At 37.4% G+C, this 24,855-nt stretch overlaps 1 protein-coding gene across 2 annotated transcripts in view; it reads left to right on the forward strand.

The window, feature by feature from the left end:
• Positions 1–24,855, forward strand: part of LOC126354335 (protein disulfide-isomerase TMX3) — a 168,098-nt gene that overhangs the window by 106,893 nt on the left and 36,350 nt on the right. For both annotated transcript variants that reach the window (XM_050003900.1, XM_050003901.1), the window contains exons 7-8: positions 4,129–4,324; positions 16,458–16,511. In XM_050003900.1, coding sequence (XP_049859857.1) covers positions 4,129–4,324; positions 16,458–16,511 — 250 coding nt within the window. The remainder of the gene's footprint in view (positions 1–4,128; positions 4,325–16,457; positions 16,512–24,855) is intronic.

Consider the following 24,855-nt stretch of genomic DNA (forward strand, 5'->3'; position numbering starts at 1 on the left):
ATTTTTTGTCTCTGTACAGATTTGGCAGTACAATACAGGCTAACTTCCTGTGTTCTTCAATTACTCTTTTCTTGTGCATCAGCAGCCTTCCCATCTGTCATGGTTGATATACATAAGCCAATGAATTAAAGGGGGATTGAGTGGCTGTTCACTACCTACATTCAGATGACAACATTCCAAATACTGATGACAATATCATGTGATTGAATGAATAAAAAAATCTACTCACCAAGCGGTGGAAGAACATGCACATTATGTTGTCAAAAATGGCTTGTTTTTGTTGTTATAAATACCGATGACAGGAACATTTAAAAGAAGAAAAAAAACTGCTCCTAGCTTTCGAGATCTTTATGTTCCATCATTGGGGAGGGAGAGGTATTGTTTAGGGTCAGACAGAAGGGGCAGATCACTTGGATCCCAGGTTGAGAGGGACATACATCAGTATCACCTTCACAAACAAGTCTTACAGCTGCACTTACCAACATTGGTATTATATGTGGTTGAAGTGTGATCAAGGTGGCCACTCATGGAACCTTATAGTGATCCAGGCATTTGCCAGCATTTATTCCAGAATTAATGCTTGCTTTCACCTTTTTTTGTTTTCTTCAGAGAGTTCTAAATCAGATTCTCAGTTACGCATAGCATCCCAAATAGATGCCGGAAGGTGGTATCTTAAGATTTCACAATCTATTGCAATATAATTTGAACATTGGATTAAATGGTGCAGCTGAGAGGAGTACATATTTACTATACTACACCATAAGCTAGGTTACTAAATATATTTTCAAGTCATCTCAAGTTATTTTTCCAGTGCTACAAAATTTTATGCCAGGTACCAATATAAGGATGGTAGTATCCACTACTGAACATTTACAGACATACCTGTTCTAACACATATTCTTAACCCAACAGAATCTTAAGAAATCTGAAACCCTTCTGCATTTTCCATGAAGTGAAATTGTTATTGGTGTATGTTTATATTCGAATTAATAAAGGGGGTCCAAAAATAAGATATGGAAACTATGAGGATGTTCTGTTAACAACCAAAAACTGCTATCCAGCTTTGTTAGTGTTTATCAAGTGGAAGTACACTAGTATTTCAACAAATACTTAACACTTTCTGACATTGATCTCTTTTAGATCGATGTACTTCATCCAATATACGTTGAATGTGTAGTCTAGATTCTGGAATACCAATAAATTATTATTATTTATTTAGCGTATGGCTAATACAGACATATCATGAAATTACATATACATGTGTACATATTGACACACAAGAAACTTAAGTTTGTCTTTACAACTGAATATCCAGTCCTTCAATCCAGGGCACTGCATCTGGAGTTGCTAGCAGGAAGTCCTCTTTGGCGCCATGATAGGCTCGATTCCTGCATTCACTGACAATGTGGTGAACAGTCTGGTATGGAGCCCCGCAGTCACAAGCTGGATCAGGCAGCTTGTTCCACTTAAAGAGAGCATCCCTGCATCGCCCATGGCTGGTACGGATTCTGTTGAGAATAGACCAGGTCTTGCGTGGTAAGTCGAATCCACTTGGAAATTTAGCACCTAAGAAGATGTTATGCAGGTGCACATCTGTCACTGCTTCCCACCGACCTTTCCATTCTTCAAGAGGTTTGAAATTCTTAGCAACCATGTCAGCAGCATCAAACAGAGTTGGATGGCGTGATTTCAGTCTCTTGTGATTTAAAAGTGCCAGGTCGCTATGCATGGGTAGGTTAGAATTCCTGGAGATCTTGTGGAATTCTCTCATAAGGGCAGTACATCTGCGTAGATCAGGAGGCATTATACCGGTTAACAGTGGAAACCAATAAACTGGAGTAGATCTGATTGTGCCAGATATTATGCGCATTGTCGTATTCAGCTGGGTATCAACAAATCTTGTAAGATGACTATTCATCCAAACAGGTGCACAATACTCAGCACTTGAGTACACCAAGCCCAGAGCTGAAGTTCGTAGGGTGGTTGCTGAAGATCCCCAGGTAGTTCCGCATAGCTTATGGAGGATGTTGTTTCGAGTCCTCAGCTTTTGAGCTAAGTTAAGAAGGTGTTGTTTGAAGCATAGCGTACGATCCAGGATGACACCAAGATATTTTGGGTTCCAATTGTGACGAAGAATTCTGCCTCTGAAACTTACTTCCAGTTTTACGTTCGCCAACTGGTTATTTAGATGGAAGCAACATACACTTCTGTTTTACTCACACTGGGTTGGAGTCTCCAGATTTTGAAGTAATTGTCTAATGCAGACAGGTCATTGGCTAAAATCTCTTCTGTTGTCTTTATTTCCTGGTGTTTGAGGGTTAGAGCCAGGTCATTGGCATAGCAGTATTTTCTGACGAAGTGTCAGGTAGATCAGATAGATATAGGTTGAACAGTAAGGGCGAGATAACTGATCCTTGAGGCAATCCGTTGTTTAGCTTCCTCTTCTTACTTATGTTGCTTCCAGTGATTACCCGGAACTTCCGATCACTTAGCATGCTGTTAATCAGTCGAGCCATTGTTCTGCAGGCTATGACACGGAGAAATTTGTAGATAAGTCCTTTGGCACTGTCACAGTGTGCTGTTTACAGTGTCAGTTCAAACAATTTTAAAACAATTGATCAGGTCACCAACTGTGAAATATGCTCAGTGATTTGGTTTTGACAGCAAGGAACATTACAGCAGCAGTAATTCACAGAGAGAGAAGTGAGGTGTGTTGCCCCAATTTGATGAGTGACAGCAAAATGCCTTAGTTTGTGAGAACTTTCAGGTATGCACAGGGAAATGTCAATGATTAACTGCAATCAGGTCAACCATTAGTGATCTCAGAAGATTTGGTCAAAGCCATAGACGAAACAATTTGTGGATATCAGTGAGTCACAATTTTCACTTGTTCTACAAAGTAAAGGAGTTTTTCGGCAGCAAGTACTTTGAAATATCTGGCAAGGTGAAAGAAGCACTTGACTGGTTACCCTCAAGGCAGCAGACGTTTATGGGTTAGGAATACAAAACCTTGTAGAATGTTATGACAAATATTGAAACAAAAATGGAAACTGTGTAAAAAAATAAATGTTTAAAAATTTAAAAACAGTTTTTAGAAAAAAAAAAAAGATCTGAGCTGATTTAGGTATTATAAGAAATCTGACCATACTGTCTGAATAACCCTCGTATAATGATACTGGCAGATATATTTATTACTTAATATTGGTCTGTAATTGAGGTTGTGCAACGATCTCCCTCATGATCGTGCTTACTCTACATGGCCTATTACAGCTGTATGAGATTATTTCAAATTGAATGAGAGATATTATTATGGAAGCATTACTATCTCCTCGTGATTATGGGTATGATGGCACTTTAATCTTTTGAAATGCTGCCTTTATTATGATCTGACCTGATTCACTATATGTAATATGAAATGTGTTTTTACGATTCTCTATTCAGTGTCCCAGTTGTGATTATGATTACACACAGAGTGCAAAACTGGCAAAACACAAAATTAGCAATACAGTTTTGTACATTCATAAACACAATCCATTTGAAATTGATCTATGTACTAATATTTATCTTCGTATGAAGTGGAAAATTGAAGTTTCTTAAAAAAAAAATTGCTTTATTCACTGCTCTATGCTCTTTTTTGTTTACTGGTTGTTGAGAGTGAAACTGTACATGAAACTTCAATCCACTTCAAAATTCTGTCGTCAGATGTGTGGCATAATCACAAATGTTCCTTATTCCTGTTTTTAACTGAATTTCTTTTGCACTGATTCTCCATGTTAATCACAATGAAAAACAGTTTCTTCTATTGCACGTTAATATATTTTCCTTCTACAGATCTATCGTACTAGCTTCTCCATTTGGCTACAAAGTGAATCAGTTATTGGTCTGCAAATGTGCGCAGTGAACATCCTATCAGCTTTTGCTAATCTTTCTAATTCTGATCCATTTTTGTGGTATATTGTGAAAACTTGTGTAAAAATAAGTTATTTGCAGTTGCTGATTTATGTACCGCATCTGTCTGAGAGATGCATGCCGGAGTATTTTACAAAAGTGCAATGCCTGTGGAGTGGAGCACCACTCGAATATTCATGTTACTATTGTATTATTTAGACCTCTTTGTTTCTATTTCAGATAGTGATAACTTCGAAAACATTGATTCAGGTCAACTAAATTCCTCATTGTATCAGTGGATTAACACAGAAAGATTCTCAACATTTCCAAAAGTTACCAGAGGCAATATCCACCAGATTATGATGACAAATAAGTATCTTGTCTTGGCCGTTGTAGAAGAAAATAAATTGCAGGAAATATCTCCAGATATGTTGGAGTAAGTAGTCTTACTAACACCAGCATTCTGTATTAGAACTTAATGAACTGGATGCATGTTTTATTATTGTTCAAGTTATATGTGTTTGAATGTATTAGGTGGTACTTAACAGTAGTTGCTCCAGTGTTGTCACTGAATTTACTAAACAAGTGTGTGCAATTATTTTTTTTTCCTTTTTTTTAACAAACAAAAGATTTTCTGTGAAAATGTGAAGAATGATCCTTCAGTAAGAAAACTATGCATACAACATCAGAAATGAGAGGTAAATTTGCCGAGAAGGTGTGATTGTCCTTAATTCATTCCGTTCAGGTTGATGCTTTTCTCTTTTTTGTTGAAGCTTTTATCTTTCTTGTTGAAGCTTTTTTCTTTCTTGTTGAAGCTTTTTATCTTTCTTGTTGAAGCTTTTTATCTTTCTTGTTGAAGCTTTTTATCTTTCTTGTTGAAGCTATTGTCATGTTTGTGGATTTCCATGGCTTCCCTGAACAAGAGGGTGTGGTATCTTTTCTCCACAGTGAGAACTTCCATGTCAGCAAACTTTATTATATGGTTGATCTCGCATTGCACGTGCTCCACCATGACCAACTTTTCCATCTCTCCCAACCAGCAATACCATTATGTTGGTGATCTTGGTGTTGGTAGATCATCCAGTCATTCCCATATAGTTGCTTCTACATGAACATCGTATGTGGTATATTCCCAACATTGCAAGTTGCTAGTCTGAGACGCTCATTGATCTTCATGGTGGCATGCGTATGATCTTTATGCCAAATTTGCACAATGTATGGCTGATTCTGTCCATCACCCTGGGGACGTATGTACAGAAAGGTCGTACACAACATTTCTTCTTCCGACGTGTCACTTTGTCACTTTACCGAATGGTAGATTTTGCGAAACTTCATATGCAACTGGTGGAGTATTGCAGACCTGACATAAAGACTATTTACAAAGTGAGCAAGGAGATCAAAAGTGTGTCTGATCAGCAAAAGACAAAAGGTACCCACTTGCAATGTTGGGCATAGATCACACAGCCAGTGCAAGTGGAAAAGTCTTTGTGGGAATGAGTGGACAGTACATCAACAGCAGGAGCATTGAACATAAATGGTATTGCAGGTTGGGACAGTGGAGATATTGGCTCTGCCAGATCACACACTGTGTGTGACCAATCAGACAATAAAATTTTGTCAACATGGAATTCGTCACAATGGAGTAAAGCTACTACACCCATTTGTTCTGGGAAGCCATAGAAATCCACAAACTAAGACAGAGGAAAGCCACAAAGTAAATGGATCCTGGATTCCCATGCAGCAGCGAATGACCATTGCAGGTAGAAAAGGGAGAACCATAGCAGTTATGACCAAGGAAAAGCCTCCAGATGTTGGCACAACTGATACATGTAATCTCTGGCAACAAGCTCATCTCCAGTGTGTCAACACCACCAGAAGATGAAATATTGACAATGCCAGCCATTTCTGACAAAACATCATAAAAATACTACTAACCTGAAATGAAATGATTGTATGGCATTTATTGGCTGGGATTTCCCCTTTGGGGTTCAGCCGCCGTATTGCAAGTCTTTTTTAGTTGATGCCACTTCAGCGACTTAAGTGTCAATGGTGATGAAAATGATGGACACAACACCTAGTCCTCTGCTAGGAATCGAACCCGGGCACCCTTGCGTGGTACATGGTAACACTACTGCTGCGCTATGGAGGCAAGATGGGCCAACAGACAGTATGTCAGTAAAAGCTGTTGCAGATGCAAAGAAGCCAAAAGAGAAGTATGTTTAAAGTAGTAAAGCAGTTATGGAAGAGAATGTTTGAGTAATTGTTAATGCGAACACGATAGAATATTCTGACTTAAACAAAACTATTCAGGAATGTCTCTGGAGGATGTGATGGTAGCGGTGCTGGTTAAATGAGTGAGGTTTTAGGATTTTCTTCTACAGACAATTTCACCCAGCCAGAAGTTTGCCTAGATATCATTAACATGAAAAATCTTTAAATTGCAAAAAATATTGCTGGTTATTACTTTGCATATCAATTTTTATATATTTAAAGACAAGGATGTTGTAACTTACCAAATGAAAGCGTTGGTATGTTGATAGACAACCAAACAAATTAATTAAACTTTGACTGCACCTCACCATCCATTCGGTGATAAATGGGATGAACTTAGTGTAATGGACATTCTGTCAACAGAAAACAATCTGAATAATGTGGTTAGGTATCCACTTTCTGGAATATCACACCAAGACTATGTTGTGCGAATATGTAAACACTGAAAGTACTGCAATATTCTTATTCAACTCAGAAAATTTGTTAGTGCAGATAAAATTGTAGATATGCCTGTTACTCACTATGAAGTTGTCAGAAATGTTACTGATATACTCTTTCTATGGGGTCAATCAATAAACTATACTCCCAACCAATTTCACTTTACATTTTGCATTTATTGTCACACCCTTCAGTGCAAACCACGGAACATGCAAGTGTAACAATGAGGGAATATTTTCACTCGTAATATTTGGTAAATAACTTAATAATCACTTAATAAACAATAGGAATCTATGATTACTCCTTTAAACAAACATATATTTAAGACCATAAACAATAAGAATCAACTGTTAATAAAGTCCCGTAGAACTAGAGCAAGGATCACCTTTTCAGTCTCTGAATGAAGTGTTAAGTGTTACTCTGTTAGGAACGATCAGTCATTAAGAATTATAACCACAGATTAAAGAAAATTCATGTAACACAATTAACATTAATAGCAAATAATTAAGTCACATCTCAGCAAATGCATCAAAACGAAGTCTTTCAGTTCTATAACAATGTTGTATCGTCGAATATGCCAGATTACCAACACACTTCTGCAGTTTCTCAGAACCTAGAACTATCTTAATAGTGTGCAATGCTTAGGTTATCCAGAACTACTCTAATTCGCCTTTCTTGGGCATAATGGTGGAGTAAATAAGTAACCTCTTACTTCATTCTCCTGGAACATTGAGCGGCAATAGTTGCTCAGGAAAGAGGATGGCTCCACCAGGAGGAGAAAACATTTACCCGAACTGGAAAGGGAACTCGTTTAACACAAGCCACTAAGTTGGACGAAGACCAGTTGGCGATTTTTAAATCTTACCCACAGCTTGCTGGCCAGCAGACGAAAATTACAGACGCAAAGGTAACTTTATTTGTGCTCACAAGAATTGATAACTTCTGAAAATGAGATTCCGGCAGAACTACTGCCTTAGTATCAATATGGGAATTCGGGACTGAGGAGAGCAAGTCAACAACAGTCTCTACCCAATAGACCCAACGTTTCGATGTTAGTCATGGTTAGGAGGATTACCAAATAGAAACTCTAGCACTACCTTAAATATAACTAAATAGAGCACTTAAATGCCACGGGGGCAAAACTCCTTAACACAAGAATATTTTCACAATAGTTATTAATAACTCCCACAACACTGGGAGATTGGCCCCACCAGACGATGACCATTGCACTGACTAGATGAAAAATCTTACTTTCAGTGACGGCACCACCTTCTGGAGGTTATTGGCAGCCGCAGACGTACTTCATAGGTTCCCCAGCCCATGAAAGGAAACCAAATGTTGTCCACAGATTTATGGCCTCTTGCATCCTCACGCCCCGGGTTTTTGGACCCATCCAGATTTAGCATAGAGGGATCGAGCGTCCTGCTGCAGAACGGTCGTCCAGGGCCAAACACTTATCAGCCCTCGGCTTGGTACACAGCACCTCCTTCCACTGGGTGCGCTAGCAGTGCGCTCACGGAGGCTCCCTCTAGGAAAGCGCGGAAACTCCAAACAGAAGTAAATCAAGGGAAAAAAGGAACCATGGCAAACGACACGATTCAATTACCCTTATGTATCAGTTTGTGTCTGGCACTATTTATGGACAGACTATGACCATGAAGTCTATTATATTACTTTGTTAATATGTCACTGATGGCCATGTGAAATTATCATCCATATCAGTTGGATGATCTCAAAATAATGTGCCACATTGCCAATGCTTGTAGCTGGGTTGTCATAACCCATCAATCATACTTTCCTTGACAAATCAATTGCTTACAATCAGTGACAGATGCAGGATTTTTTTCAAGGGAGTCGGGATTTGAGGAATAGCTAAAATATAATAATCAGAACTAAAGTAATATATTCACAAACATTTTGATGACTTTAATAGACAACGGTGGTAAAATGGCACTTACAGAGAGAGCAACGAAGCTTTTTAAAGATTTCATCTAGTACTTCATCAGTTTTTATTTCAAACAATGGAAAAACCAGGATAGAATATGACAGTATTATGAAAAGGATAGATTGCTGCGCACCATATAGTGGAGATGTTGAGTTGCAATAGGTACAACAAAAAGACTGTTAAACAAGTAAGCTTTTTGCCAAAAGTCCTTTCTGATTAGACAACACGCACATGCACACGGTCACTGTCTCCGGCTCTCGAGGCCAGACAGTCATTTCTATATTTTATGAATATACATCAAGGCGAGTCCATTCAGTCTGTCTACACCCATTGCACTCCTTAAGTGAGGTTTCTGATATAGCAGTGTTCAGAATAAACTTAGTGTAGTTACTGGCAATGTGCAGAAAAGTTTCATTGTCTTATGAGTGCAGGGGAAAAATAATTAAGGTGGTCTTTCTGGTTAAGGGTATTTCTTTTCCACGCCTTCAGTTCATTAAAGAAAGTCTCTAGTGATGTATTAACATTATTAGGCTCCTGATTTACTATAGCATCAACAGTAGGTTGTAAGTTTTCACCTGATGCTCACACTGTTTTTCAGTAGAATCCTGTTCATGAATGGAAAAAAATTGAAAGCACTCTGCCTTGGAGCTAGGTCGCTGTGTTTGTCTCCTTGTCATTCTTTGAATTTCCAGCTTAATTACTGTAAGTTCAGCCTCACGTTCTTCCTCCTTGTACAATGGACAGAAATGTGATTGAAAATCTTCCATTTCCTTTTCTATATTCTCATACAAATCAACACAAATATTAAGGTCCATCTGTTTTGGGTATAGTAAAATGGCTAAACCATGTGACAGGCTAAAAACGTGACTAGCTATAATCATTGACACCAAAAATGAATATGCCTGGCTTGAAGTTTTTGCAATCTGGGAGCTCTTGTATTTCAGTCTGTGATTCAGTGGCAAAATGAAATAGTTCAACAAACAAGGAAAGAATGTCCAGCTTTTCTTCCTATGGGTCTGTCAGAATTTCATAAGCTTCGTTCTTCTTGCTGTGTTGTGAACCTGTAATACTTTATCCTTCAGCTTTTTTTTTCCTGTTAGGGGAACCTGTGAAAAAGTGATGATGCCGTTTAAGCTGCCTGAAGAATTCGTGATTGCAGAAATAGTACATAAATGGCTTAGAGCTAAATTTAATAAATGGTTTGCACAGTGAACATAAATTGCCATGTGTAGGACTCTTGGAATTTTACTGCACATTCACTTGACACACTGCTCATATTTGCTGCCCCATCAATACCCAATCCATGACCATTGTTCAGATTTAATCTCAGATTATGAATGTTTTAAAAGAAAACATCTGCGAAAGCTAATTCACAAAATTCATAAACAGGAACTAATCTGAAGAAATCTTCACAAATTATGAATATAGTTTTGTCTTTATCAGCATATAAAGCATGAAGTGCCAACTGTTCTGTCCAACAAATATTAGTGGTTTCATCTGCCAGCACACTGAAAAACTTAGATTTGTTAATTTTCTCAGCAAATTGTTTGCAGACTAAACCACTGGCAGTGTCAATGATTGCATTCTGAATGCCTTTGCTCAGATATGTCACATTAGCACCTGCAGTATCTCGATGTTTTTTAGAATTGCATCTGCTGCCTCAATTTGGAATCTTAATCGTGCCCTGAAAATTTACCATCATTTCCACTTGAAACTTCACCTTCTGACAGCTGTCCATAATCTGTGTGTCCTCTCAGTGGTAATCCCTCTCATTCGCAAAACAAAGCAGTATAAACATTTGGGATAAACCTTGTATGTTTTCACTTATTCTCTTTTTTATTTTTTAACTGACGACCTCAACTGAACATATATGTGCCCTTCATTGAGTGGAATTCACACGGAGCTTGCAGAAAGTGCCCTCTTTTGATTCTGAATAACCGAACTCCAGTGAAACTCAGACAGTTGTTGATGTTGAAATTTCTTTTCACGTAAGGAAATTTTGTAATTTGTTGGTGGAACACAAGTTTTTGCAGTATAGTTATATCCTGATCCTCGTGACGGCAGTTCTGTAAAGAAAATGGACCTATGTCATATTGGTTGTAGTTTTGTCTAGTGTTTGCATGAGAATTCTGACTATTAATGTACCTGGTTGCAGTTCAGTAAGATGGTGAAGCCGGCTTCCATCTAGTTATGTTGTTCCTGAATGCTGTGCATGTCTTCATTGGGTTTTGAAGTGATGCTCACTACAACTGTAATTTATGTTGGATTTAAACGCTATATTTTGCTCAGAAAAAATGTTGCTTGTCTTTTCTTCTCCATTACTAAGCAACTAACAATGTAACTGAACTAAACACAATGCACTAATCAACAATGCACCATAACTTGCAGCAAATCATTTGACTACAGCATGCTAATGGGTACCACATAGATCGTCTGGTGATATATGCAAAGTTAGCAGATTCTGGCAATTATATTAATTCATAGTGAGAATTTTCACTCATGCAACTAAATTATATGAAATGCACATGGTCAAAACTGTAGTAAAAAGATCAGTGTGGTATTAGTTGTCGAGGCCTCAAGGTTGCTAAATTCATGACTCTTTACAATAAAATTTTCTGCAGTTTTCTACACCACAGAAGTCATAATAAGATTAAAAATACAGATCATAGTTCATATGACAGCCATAAAGAAAAATGGCATTGAAGAGTGTACAAGAAATAGATGGTAACTGTAGCAAATTCATCTGACTCTAGAATACACTCAGTATTTTCAGTATGTGTTGAAACTGTGATCCTTAATTACTGAAACTCAGGTTATCCTTCAACTAAAAATATTTCCTAAAGGCATGGATATGAATATCTATTTTGTCAGTTTATGTGGTCTGAGGACAAAACAATTTGGCTCATCATTGCTTTTAAAATATAATGTGCAAAATGGGATAGGTCATTTTTAAATTAATGTGTTAAATATTGAATCTTGCTGCTGTTCCTGACATCATTAGTGCAATGCAATCATCTGGAAATTTTACTGTCATGCATCTTGCCTAAAAAGTTCACACCAAAAATCATGCTCTTCAGAGGTGTTGCTAGTTTCACAAACAACTTTTTATTCCTTCACTATACATCTGCATCTACATCTAAATTTACATTATAGTTTGCAAACCACTGTGAAGTGCATGGTAGTATGTCTGTTTGCACCAGTTATTAGGTCTATTTTTTCCCCATTACATTTGCATATGGAGTGTGGAAACAATGACTGCTCAAATGCCTCTGTATGCAATGAAATTAATCAAATCTTGTCCATACAATCTCAGTGGGAGCAAAACATAGGAGGTTGCAGTATATTCCTTGATTCATAACATAAAGCCAGTTGCTGAAAATCTGTAAGTAGACTTTCCTAATTGTTTACTTCCATCTTCAAGAATCTTCCCTTTACTTTCTTCAGCATCTCTGCATATGTTCAACATCACCTGTTCGTCATATTTGGCACAAGCCCCACACACTTTAGTAATAGTCTAGGATTGGTCACACAAGTGATTCGTAAGCAATTGCCCTTTTAGACTGAATGCATTTCCCTGGCATTCAATCAATAAACTGAAGTCTGTCACGTGCTTTACTTATGACTTAGCCTTTGTGATCATTCCATTTCATATCCCTACAAAGTGTTACATCCAGATACTTAAATGAGTTCACAGATTCCAGCTGTGAGTCAGTGATATTACAGTTATAGGATACTGCATGGTCCGTGTATGTTAGACATCATTGTGCAATAATCACATACAGATGGTTGGTGGCAGCAGTGGAGAGTATATATTATAAAGTGCGTTGTGAGGGTGCGGAAAAATAGTGAAGTCATCATCAAAATGCGAAATGGAGTGACTTAGCTGATGTCCAAAAGGGTATGATCATTGCCTTCTGGGCCAGTGGTGAAAGCATTTAAGAAATGGCTAAGCTTGTAAACTATTAGTGTGCCACTGTGGTTAAAGTATATTGCTCGGGGCACCAGCCAAATTCAATACTGAGCCAACTGTGCTGCACCATAGGCCATAGATGACGGGTGAGCAACAGCTGCGGATTGGTGTATGGGTGAATAGATGTGCAACTGTTCAGCAACTGACTGCCCATATGAACCAACAATGTCTCCTCAGCGACCATTCAGCAAATATTGCTACATATGGGCCTCCACAGCAGGCCAATATTGCAACTAGGCGTCCACTGAGTGGTAACAGATAGCCTTTTCAGATGAATCATGTTTTATGCTTCATAGCATATAAGACCGTTAGTGTGTATGACATGAAACATCTGAAAGCAAGCAGCCTGCAACAATCTTTGGAAGGCCCAGGTGAGAGGAGAGAGCGTTGTGGTCTGGGAAATGTTTTTGTGACATTCCATGGGTGATCTCGTCATTCTGGAAGGCCCAGTGGATCATCACAAGTATGCACCTATCCTTGGAGACCATGTCCACCCCACCCCTGCATAAAGTTTCTTTACTTCAGCACAATGGCATCTATCAGCAGGACAATGCAACTTGTCACACAGTTCGCAGTGTATGTGCATGGTTCGAAGAGTACCAGAATGAGTTAACCATACTCCCTTGGCCACCAAACTCACCAGATTTAAACCCAGTCAAGAATATGTGGGACCACCTCGATCGGGCTGTTTGTGCCATGGATCCTCAGCTGAAAAACCTAGTGCAGCTGGCCACAGCACTGGAGTTGCCCTGATTCTGCATCCCTGTTGGTACCTTCCATAACTTCATTGACTCTCTTTCTGCGTGTCCACACTACAAAAGGTGGTTATTCAGACTTTTGACAGATGGTCACATTAATGTGACTAGACTATCTATGTTTTCTTGTTTCATGAAGTGGAAAATTTTACATTTTTGAACACTTGCTTCAAGTTTCCATTTTCCGCACTACTCTGAAATCTTGTCGAGATGTGACTATTTGTCCATTTCTTGCAGTCTGTACTTCATCACAGATAACTGGATCAGCTGCAAGAAATCTGAGATTACTGCTGAATCTGCAAGATTCATTTTTATACAACATGAAAACAAGGATTCCAACACACTTCCCTAGGGCACACAGTTGAAGTTACTTCCACTCTGTGAGTATCTCTTTTTCCGAGATCACTTCCTACATTGTTGCCATCAAGAAAACCTCAATTCAGGAATTTCACTTCCTACCACATGTGATAGTACTTTCGACAGTAAGTATAGATATAGTACTGAGCTAACTGCCTTGCCACAGTGGTAACACCAGTTCCCATCAGCTCACTGGAGTTAAGCGTTGTTGGGTATGGCTAGCACTTGGATGAGTCACCGTCTGGGTCTGCTGAGTGCTGATCGCAAGCAGCGTGCACTCATCCATTGTGAGGCCAATTGACGAGTAGTGGCACTGGTCACAAAAATTGTCAGTGACCTGGAGAGCACTGCACTGCCCACATTCTCCTCCATTTCCACATCCAGTGACACCTAAGGACTGAGGATGAAACGGCGGATGGTCGGTACCGTTGAGCCTTCAAGGCCTGTTAAGATGGTGTCTGTTTGTTTGTGGTATTGAATACGGCAATATGCAGTGCAGTAGTAAAGTCTGTCACAATTGAACTCCACATTATCTTTTATGTTTCTAATTCGTCAGTTTTGATTTACATCAATTTCAAGACTGCATTTTGCTTTATCTCATGAAACTACCAAAAAGTAAAAAAGTTGTAATATTGTATCAAAGGATTCCCGTACATTTTTGTAAGATTAGTAGAAATAGTCAAAAATTGTTATATTGTTAAAAAGTGAAATTATGTACTTTCAAAATTTAAATAAAAATATGTGGAGGTATTCATACTATGATGAACACAGATTGTTATATTTCACTGTATGACCTTTAGGAAAAATGCACACAGGCTACAAAATTAAACTTCCTTTAAATATGAAGGAATTAAATGCATGACAGTGACAGTGTTGTACTAGACATGATGCTATTGATGATAGTATCAGTTGCCTCCTTCAGACAATGGATTTGGCTTACTTAGCCAGCTACAAGGGGACCCACTGTGTAATGTGAACTAACTTATGGCTGGAGAATGCATTAAATGTTGAGGAAAGGGCTTTCCATCAGCAACCAAGTATGTTAGGTAAAAGAATTGTGCATATGTTGTTGATATAAATGGAGAAAGTTTTGTGACATGCAGCTTATCAAATATTCCATATATGTGATAATCAGTTAATAGCTTTGATTCTGATGTTTTGAATTGTAGCATTTTCTATGAGAAAAGATAGGAATTAATTACCTACTAATTACTGAAAGTAAAAAGTAGTAATGTTGAATCTTGTAAATAAATGTAGGAAAAATATTCATTTGTGTAGGTTGTATGTTTCAGGCATAAATTCACTGCATTGAAAGGGAAAAACATGTTTTCTCATTTTAGCTCTTTACGAACATTACGTATTGTATTTTCTTCTTTGTTTTTTTGTTCTTCCTCCCTCTTTCAGCAGAGGGGGTAACATGGCAATGTGGAAGACTTCCTATGAGCTGTGTATTTGCAGCCACTGCGTATATTAGAGCTGCCTGATATGCATTGCACACCATGATGCAGCAGCTATAGCTAAATGCTGGTGATAGGTTTGATTCCTGGATTTTTCTGGAGATTACTATTTTATGTAATATTGTAATCTATTTGAAATTTTGTGTTTATGTAAACAGGAGTGCTGAGGCAAACTATACTTTAAGTTGTACTTAATAAATGTACTTTCAGTCTGAAGTGTTTGATCTTGTTCATGACCCTGCTCTCATAACTGTATTGGAATCCAGGTTCTATGTGGCAATAGAATAGTTAGGAAACCAAGAACTCGACCAACACTGAGGTTTTCATAGATACTGTTTAAGTGTTTGGTAGTCTACCTGATTAATAAATCACCTCATACTAGTGAGGCAAATGACAATTTGCATAATTATGTGAAAGTCTTTGAGTATTCCTACATTTTCATAAATTACCCTGGATACTGAAAAACTTTCAAAGACAGTGCCTGAAAGACAACAATGAAATGTGCCTGATCCGACTTGGGAAAGTGCTGTATTTCTAAGGATATTATTCTTAGCAGAACATAGACTTGTAGCTTACAGCGGTTCAGATTCCTTGCTGAGACTCAGTATTGATATGGTGTCACAGACAGTGAGGCTGGCAAGCAGCCCCTGTTCCTTGTGGCTTCACAGACTGTGGAAATGTAGAGTGCTATGGGTGTGTGATCTAGTGTTGTGTACTTTGAAAGTGCACATAGGTTCATGTCCTGCCAGTTGGCAGTTTCCACTCAGTTTTCAGGCCATGCCATTCGACAGGGTGCTCAACTGTTGCTTGTTTATGGTTTTATCTCTTTTGGCATTCAATCTGGATTTTGTATGCTTAAGATGATCTTGCTGTGTTTTGAACCCTGTTTGTAGTCAGCCATTTGCTTCATGAACTTAGTCATTACCGACCATTCAGAACTGCCATTTGTTCCTCTTCTATCTGCACCACCAAGTGCCAAGTGATCCTGAACGTTTCACTACTTATGCATAATGGGGATAGTAAACCTAGTCTTTGTGTGTGTGTGTGTGTGTGTGTGTGTGTGTGTGTGTGTGTGTGTGTGTGTGTTAATAATGATTGAAAATAACAAACCTTGATTTTTTTTTTTTTTTGCATTCAGACTTATAAGAAGGAAATTTCAATTCTTAAATCTCTGTGTATAAGCATTGAGTATCATAAATACATAAAATAGCAGTTTCAATCCTAGTTTTTACTGTTTACTGAATACATCATGCTGTAGTGGCTGCTTCTTAATCTCCCTCCTCCCCCCACCTAACGGTGGCCATCCTTGTAAGGGATGAAATCTACTCATATACTACCAGTATTTAGTATGCTAATAAATTTATACATTGTTACAGGTTCAGAGACATGGTGGAATCAGTAATAAGGAAGAACAGAGACAAATTTCACAAGTAAGTACATTCTCTTTTTAGTGAGACAGGAGGTGGTATTTTCATGTGTAATAAAAATGATGTTTTGAATTTATTATTATCAGAAAAAATTACAAAAGCTCGTATCATTTTCTGTGAGGTGTGAAACCAATTCTCAGGTATGCTCCCAGGTGTGAATGTGTTACTGATACATTATTTTGTATTGTACCTCATTGCTGTCAAGTGCTACTGTAATGTGAAAAGGTACAAAATGCTGAAGTAGTATGGCCAGGAACTCCTCAGCATTTTATATTCAGTGTGCTTTAAGTCTTTTAGTAGTGTTCTCTTGTATACTGACTTAACTCGGAAGAGATCATTTATTTATCATTCATCATTAGAGGCAGGAAGTGTAGGACTAGCACTCAAATGTGCAAGCTGTAACTTACCTGTTGTCACACATTTACAATTATGATGGGATTCTATCATATGTTGACAGATGTAACATTTCTATTTTGAGTGGAATTAACTGTGAATACGCTACCTAATATATTGTTCAAGACTCGTTTAGTGCTATCATAGAACAAATTGACCAAGAGATATGTATCCTAAATTTCTTGAAATACAGCTGGTCACCAATCTGTGAGGGCATACATTATATCAAACCAAGTTGTGATAAATATAAAATATATTCTTCTCTAGTGCAATGATGTTAATCAAAATTACAATCTGCTAAGTCCAAATTACTATAATTTTTTACAGTACACTACCACAATATAATTTAAAGGAACTGATAATAATCAATTTTGAATCATATCAGATTTTAGCTTGTAAGAAAAGAGAAATTAACGATCAGAAAATATTGTTATTGAGACTTGAACAGTGCTACCTTCTTTAAACATTGTTCCATTACCCAATCTACTCACACATGGTGATAATTGGCTCACAATTATTGGTACAAGAATTGTACAGATGTTTAAATTGAGCCAAGGTCTTCAGAAATTATGGGACATTGCAGATACATAGTGACTTCAGTATATTCACAAAGCCTAACTACATCTCGGACAGCATCTTTTGTATCTGCATTTGTGAATGCTCATATTGGAATGGTGCTGCATTTGTGCCCTCTGTTCTCTTGCTATACCCTGCCTGCATCCATAACTTAGGGATCTTCCTTAACTATCATTCTTTAGCCTCCTATCGTATTTTCATGATTACATCTTGTGGTTAAGTGGTGTTGGTGTTGTATTTGTTGTTGTTATTGTTGTTGTCTTCAGTTGGAAGATGGTTTGATGCAGCTCTCCATGCTAGTCTAACCTGTACAACACTCTTCAACTCCAAGTAACTACTGTGAGCTCCACCCAGTACAGTGTGCTTACTATGTATTCAAGCCTTGGTCTCCCTCTGCAATTTTTATCACTCGCTCTTCTCTCCATTACTAAATGGGTGATTCCATGAGCACACCTTGCTTCAAAAGCTTCTATTCTCTTCTTGTCTGAAATGCTTATCATCCTCGTTTCACTTCCATACAAGGATACACTTCAGACAAATACTATCAGAAAAGATTTCCTAACACTTAAATTGGTATTAAATGTTAACAGATTACTCTTTTTCAGAAATTATTTCCTTGCAATTGAATTAAACCTAAAACATTGATAACTTGTGTCTATGCCTTGTGTTACAAGGTCCAAACTTAGTGCAGAACATTAAGTCTTCCAATGCATGTAAAGGAACCAGATTACATAAGAGACAGTTTTGCATGAATTGGAGCAGAGAAAGTAATGGAAATACTGCAAGGAAGCATCTGCAATTGGTACAGGGTGTAGACAAGTGTATCCATACCAAGCAAGATTTTGGCTAAATTTGTCCTTCAGTATAAAAACCCTTTGCTTTTGCACTTACAAAATGTGAAATTGACATTTGTGAAAATTTTATTTAAAAATGTTGTGAATGTTAACAGCATAAAATTAACAGTTAAATCATTTGGTTTCCAGCCTTCATACTATGAAACTGCTGTGATTCTGAGAGATAAGTTGAAGCTGAATTTCAAATATAATTAGTTTTTGCATAACATTTACAACTTTTTTGTTTCATTACCCTCATAGGAAAGTTTAAATTAATAATGCTCATGTATTAGCTGATGAAAAGAGTGGTGTAAGAGAATGAGAGGGTATTGAAAATTTCGTATGGAATGCTTACATGGTTTTGTAGGTCAATTGAAATTTTTTACCAGTTTGATAGATCACAGTTGTCATATATCATATCATTCATTTTAACTTCCCCAAAACCACTGTGATTTGTTGTAAACAGTCATTGTTTACACTTTGTATAAGTACATCTCAATCTCTTCAGCAGAGTATTACGATGACGATGAGCTGTGTCACTGAAATATTCTGCAAGTAACATTTTTACACCCAGTTGCTTGTTTAAGAACTTGTTTCATACCAGCTTAATAGAAAAATATTTCTTTGCTTCTGCTTTGTGTTTCTTATTTATGTCTATGTGAATAGTGTGGAGTGCTTTAGTGAGACATATCAAACATTGATTCTATTACTCATGTTATCACTGCCCGGTTATAGGCCACAGTTTTATAGCTTAAGTTTAAAGTTGAGTGCCCCAAATTGTGGTTTGTGGTCAGTTAAACACACACACACACACACACACACACACACACACACACACACAGAGAGAGAGAGAGAGAGAGAGAGAGAGAGAGAGAGAGAGAGAGAGAGAGAGTGTGTGTGTGTGTGTGTGTGTGTGTGTGTGTGTGTGTGTCTAGACCCTCAACAATTTTTGCCTGTATTTGATACAGACACTGGCATTCAAAAACATGGGAATTCAAAGACTGTATCAAAATCTTTAGCTCCTCAGACTAACCTGGATATACAGGAAGCACCAAGCAAGGGACTCAAGTTCATATAGAAGATTTAATGAAATATTATTTGCTTTCTAAAACATGAATACAAATTACATTTTATGTTTGCTTGCTGTAATGTTCCTCTATCATGCTTTTAATGGATGATGAACACAATTTACGTTCTAATGCAAAAAGTATTTTTTTACAATTTAACAATTTTCACATTTTTGCTCTTTACTTCTACTGTGAAACTTTGCTTCTTGTCAAATTTAATGATTTTATATCTACAGGATGTTTCGTATAGGTTTTGGCGAGGGAGTTTGCAAGTATAAAAATACATGACCCAGGTGTCCAAATCTTTGGATTGCATTGACTTAGAAGCTCAAATTTTTTTACATTGGCAGGAGACCATAGACCTTAGTATGTGACATAAACTTGAACTTTGTGCCTACCTGTTCCTGAGAAAAAGGGCTCTAAATATTCAGATGGATGGATGGACAGACAGACAGACAGACAGAGCTATCCTATAAACATTCTGTTTCTACAGATTGAGGCACTGAACCCAAAAATTAATTTTTATGTCATGGTATGTGTTTATACACTGTTATGTGTCTTCCTCGTCTCCTTTTATTTCTTATTACTATGGGTAATCATTTAGGAAAGGCATCAGTCACATTAACTAAGGGAGGAGGGAGTAGCTTTCAATCAGCTCACATGTACATTTACTGAAAGAAGTGCACTGTAGTCCTAATTTATTTCAAGAATATGTCTGCAATAAAGTATGTCAGTTTTTGCTTAAATGGTGAGGGTTCTTTAAATGAGAGAACATAAAAGTCTAAATACACTGCTCATATTGTTAGTGAAGTTCATACACCCCAAAAAAGTTCTACTCTTATTTATATCGCTATTCATAGTTTTTCTCATTCATTCCCAAACAAGCCACTGCTTTACTTTCAAAGGGGACCCAAAATAGGTCATTTTTCACACAGTCAAAACTTCTCTTGTTGGCTGAAGGGCAAAAATAAAAGGGAACATCATTTGTGTTAAATGTCAACACTCAATAGTTTCTGAGAAAATAACAAAGTTTTGATGCTGCTGGGTCACTTTGTATGTGTACTGTTATACCAAGCAAGTTTGTAGCCTTTGTGCTCAATGTTCAAATCCATTCTTATTTAATTATTTTTTTCTGTTATTCGCATGGCAGAATGTGACACCAGTGATATTGGTATGGTGTGACAAGTGACACCAAGAAATGCAGTGGAATTATTTACAAAAGAAATAAACATTTAAAATGTTACTGAAATTATGTTTTATCATCACAAATCTTGTATAACCTTATGTAACTAACATTAATTGAAAATGAAAAACAGACACATTCCAGTATATCAATTTGTGTGTGTGTGTGTGTGTGTGTGTGTGTGTGTGTGTGTGTGTGTGTGTGTGTGTCAGAGAGAGAGAGAGAGAGAGAGAGAGAGAGAGTATTGCCCGTGGTAACATCTATCATAAAAACATTCAGAACATTAAAAATCAAACCACCATGAGCAAGATGGAAGTCATTAGAAAAAGCAACTTCATTGACATTGTTAAATATCTTGCAGTCTGACAATAATTTCATAGCAGACGAAATGTATCAAACCATTTACTTGACAGATGGAGCTGCAATTGATTATGGTTCTAAGGGCATATTTTATCAATTTCTGTTTGCTGTGCAATGAGAAAAAGGCATTCTTCACCTGTCAGTAACACTATATGGTATAGGCCTGACAGAATGGCATACACTTTGGTGGAATTACGTTTAATGAACATTTTGATATTCTAGTTTCATCGAGAATCAGACCTTTGTAAGGAGGTATAGTGTTGCACACCCCAAGAGTCTGTAATTTATAGTAATGGCTCAATTTTTATGTAAGGTCACAAAATGTGTCAAAGAACTGACAAGGATTTCTTTTTTCGATTGGCCGTCTATTATTTCTGTTGCTTTCTCAGCCGAGAACAATAACATTTGCGTACTAGAGATGTGATACATTTTGCTTCATCTGTACTTATAACAAAATCAGGTTGAATTCAGAAATTATGGTGGAAATTTGAAGTTGAAAGTATCTTGCTGTTTGCAATAATTTTTCAAGCATACACTTGTCTTTGGTGCTGATATATTTGATGACATGATGCTGCTGAATTCTGTTTTCCTGTTGAGTGAATTGCAACAAGTGTTTGAGACTCTGAATTCAAAACTTTGACTGCAATGAGCTGCTGCAGCTGTTGCCCACAGCCCCAAACTCATGTTGTAACCATATGACCAATGTTTTGTAAAATGATCAATTGCCTAAGAATAAATTATTTTATATTTATCTTGACTCTATAATCCACTTATCGCTTGGATCCTCCTGTGTGATAGTTATTTGTACTTTTATTCTTGTACACTTGATAAGGATTAACACTTTCTGAACAACTGTTACTAACAGTTTTTGTTTGTCTCCAAGAAGTCAGTGGCAAATTTAGTCCTCCAATCCAGTGAGACATGAATTGTCCAATGGAATGGCATCGTAATGGGTATGCAACAGCCACCACATCTGGAAAACTCGCAAAAGATACTTTTCATCAAACTTTCGACAAAGTTTTGTGAGCTTATGTAAAAATTGAGCTGTTTCTGTACATTCTTGGCTCATGGGATAGACAAAGCTGTAGCTCCTTATGTGATGGCCTGGTCAGCAATAAAATCAGAATAGCGATGTGTTAATTTAAAGTAATTACGCCAATGTGTACGCCTTTCTTTCATCCGTGTGATGTATACTTTTACCGATAGGTGAAGAATCACAAAAGTGCCTTATTCTCCTCACATAGCAAACAAATGTAAATCACATGTAGAAGCAATGCAGTTAATAAAATAAAAATGTAGATCTGTTACCAACTGTAGGATCCAGCTGTCGAGAAACTACTTTGATATGCTTATTTGCCATGAAATTGTCACCTGATTGATAGGTATTTAGCATTTGAAACTATAGTATGTGACTGTGATGTGCTCTTTTCCAAATTGGCTGTGGTGCTTTCAGTTACTATAGATGTTTTTTTAGATAGTGGATATCACCATGCAGAATTTGAAATATTAGAGTTTATATGTTTTTCATACAAGTTTATATAAGATATATGATGATAAAATCAAATTTTGATAAGATTTGAAATGTTTTCTTTTTTCTCAATAATTCTATTGTATTTCTTGATGTCTCAAAAATGTTGCTGTCATTGGTGTAACTTACAGGGTAGGACAGAAGGCAGAGTTGGATTTAACATGTAAATAGCTTGGTTAGTTGTGAACCAGTTTTATTGATATTCCATTCAGTCAGTGTTTAGCATGTGGATATTGTGTATGGATAACAACTTCCTTCAAATGACCTCCATTTGCAGCTTCACAAAGTTGTGCTCTTTCGATTGCATTATTCACTACAGTGATTAAGATCTGAGAGATTAATGCTGAATTTTGCATGGATATTCCCCTTGAGCCACTGAAGTGTAAGCAGTTTGTTCACGTACATACATTCATTAAGATATCCCCAGAGCCATAAGGTCAGGGGATCATGGCAGCTAGTTAACATGGGAATTTCTTGAAATAATCTGTTCACTGAACAGTTGCCTCAGATGGTTCATTGTGGCTCTGGCCTATGGTAGGTTGCTCCATCCTGCTGAAACCAAATTTCAGGATGATTTTCTACTGCAGGGCACCAAAATTTATCAATCAAATCCCGATGTATCTCACCAATAATTGACAAACTGCCACCATTGTCAGTTTTGAAGAAGGAAGGCCCGATAACTTTGTGCAAGGTACCCCACACCAATCTGTGCACATTTTATGCTGTAGTTGGCACTGATAAATTATCTTTGGGTTTGCTTTACCCCAGAACCTACACTTCTATTTATTGATGAAGCAATTCGAATGGAAATGAGCTTTGTCTGCCATGGTAAGTTGACAAATAAATTCATTGGTTCCTCTGGGTAATTCTGGAGTGCAAATTGCAAAATTTCGGTGCAGTTTGTGGTGCACAGGCCTCAGTTCCTGCACTAACTGTATTTTGCATGGAAACATTGCTAAACCATTTTTTAAAATTCTCCTTAAGTGTTTTAGGGCATCCCTAATTCCCTAGAACGTCTCCTTATTGATGTTTCTGGTTCTTCACAAGGTACGACAGAGTAATATGCAAGACAGAGATTTCTACTAAAACATCGTGCACAGGTTAATACGAGTGAAAAGCTAAGTGTATTGTATGTAACAGAGGTGGGAGGGAGATGGCGAATGGTAGACGGGTCAGAGAATGAAAGATGTAGAAAAGTAAAATGGAGTGAATAAAGAACTAGTTACTGGGAAGAAATACTGATATGGAAGGAATTCATGTAAATTAAGGCCAGGTGGTTGGCGAGAAGCAAAGACATGTTGTAGCGCTAGTTTCCGCCTGTGGAGTTCTGAGGAACTGGTATTTGGGGGAAGAATCCAGTTGGTGAAACAGGCACTGAGGTCATGGCTGTACCCCTCTTCCTTCCCCTTCAATTCTTCTGCCAGAAGAAGGAGCCACTGGCTCTGAAAGCTTGTACGAATTTAACCTTTTTTGTATGCATTCTCCTACTGCTGCTTGGTGAGTAGATTTTTTTTATCTATCCAGTTACATTATAGAATAATAAACCTGTTGTTTTGAAAATAAAATTCCACTATTTTTAGTCATTCTTCCTTGGTGTAATTTATCATGCACAATCTCCAAGGCATCAGTTATGATATGCACCTGTAGCAGAAGCAACAGAAATGTTAGCAAACAAGATATATATGTGTCAAATCCTACTCTGCCTTCTGGCCCACCCTTTACTTCCATGATGATAAAAGGAAAAAAAAGTAAGATTGGGTGTGAATATATAATGCAAAAATTCAAAACTGCGCTCTTGGCCACTATGCTACTGACTGGCCTGCATTAATGCTGTGGATGCCAATTGTTGAAGCAGCATCAAAATTTTCTCAGAAACTATTGAGCCTTGGCACCTAAAACAAAATAAGTTTTCCCTTTATTTTCAGCTTTCTTTTACCAAGTGAAGTTTTGACTCTGTGTGACACGAAGCCATTTTTGAAACAAGCAATATTACACTTGTTGTTAGAATAGTCTGTCTCACCAATTAACATTTTGCTTAACAGTGGTTGGATTTGGCACGATTGCACATAGTACTGATATAAATATAAATTATCAAATATATTTTCTGACAATTCACTTTCCACATGTGACATTCCTTTGTTAATATGCTTGTGCAATAACTTCACTATTCATAAATGAATCATTTATACCTGGTCAGAGCATCAACTGCTTCTGATTAAAATTGGCACAACCATACAGTTACATCAATCCCGTGAAACTCTTCTTTGCACTGCAAAACTGTTAACTCACCCACCCCATTGTTGGCCAGCTCAACAGTGCTCTAAACTGAAACAAGGGTGGGTCAGTGCTAACCATCTTCCTTGAATGCTCAGTTGTACAAACCAAATAAGATTTTAAAAAAATACAC

Source organism: Schistocerca gregaria, chromosome 3, assembly GCF_023897955.1.
Source record: "Schistocerca gregaria isolate iqSchGreg1 chromosome 3, iqSchGreg1.2, whole genome shotgun sequence".
Lineage (NCBI taxonomy): Eukaryota > Metazoa > Arthropoda > Insecta > Orthoptera > Acrididae > Schistocerca > Schistocerca gregaria.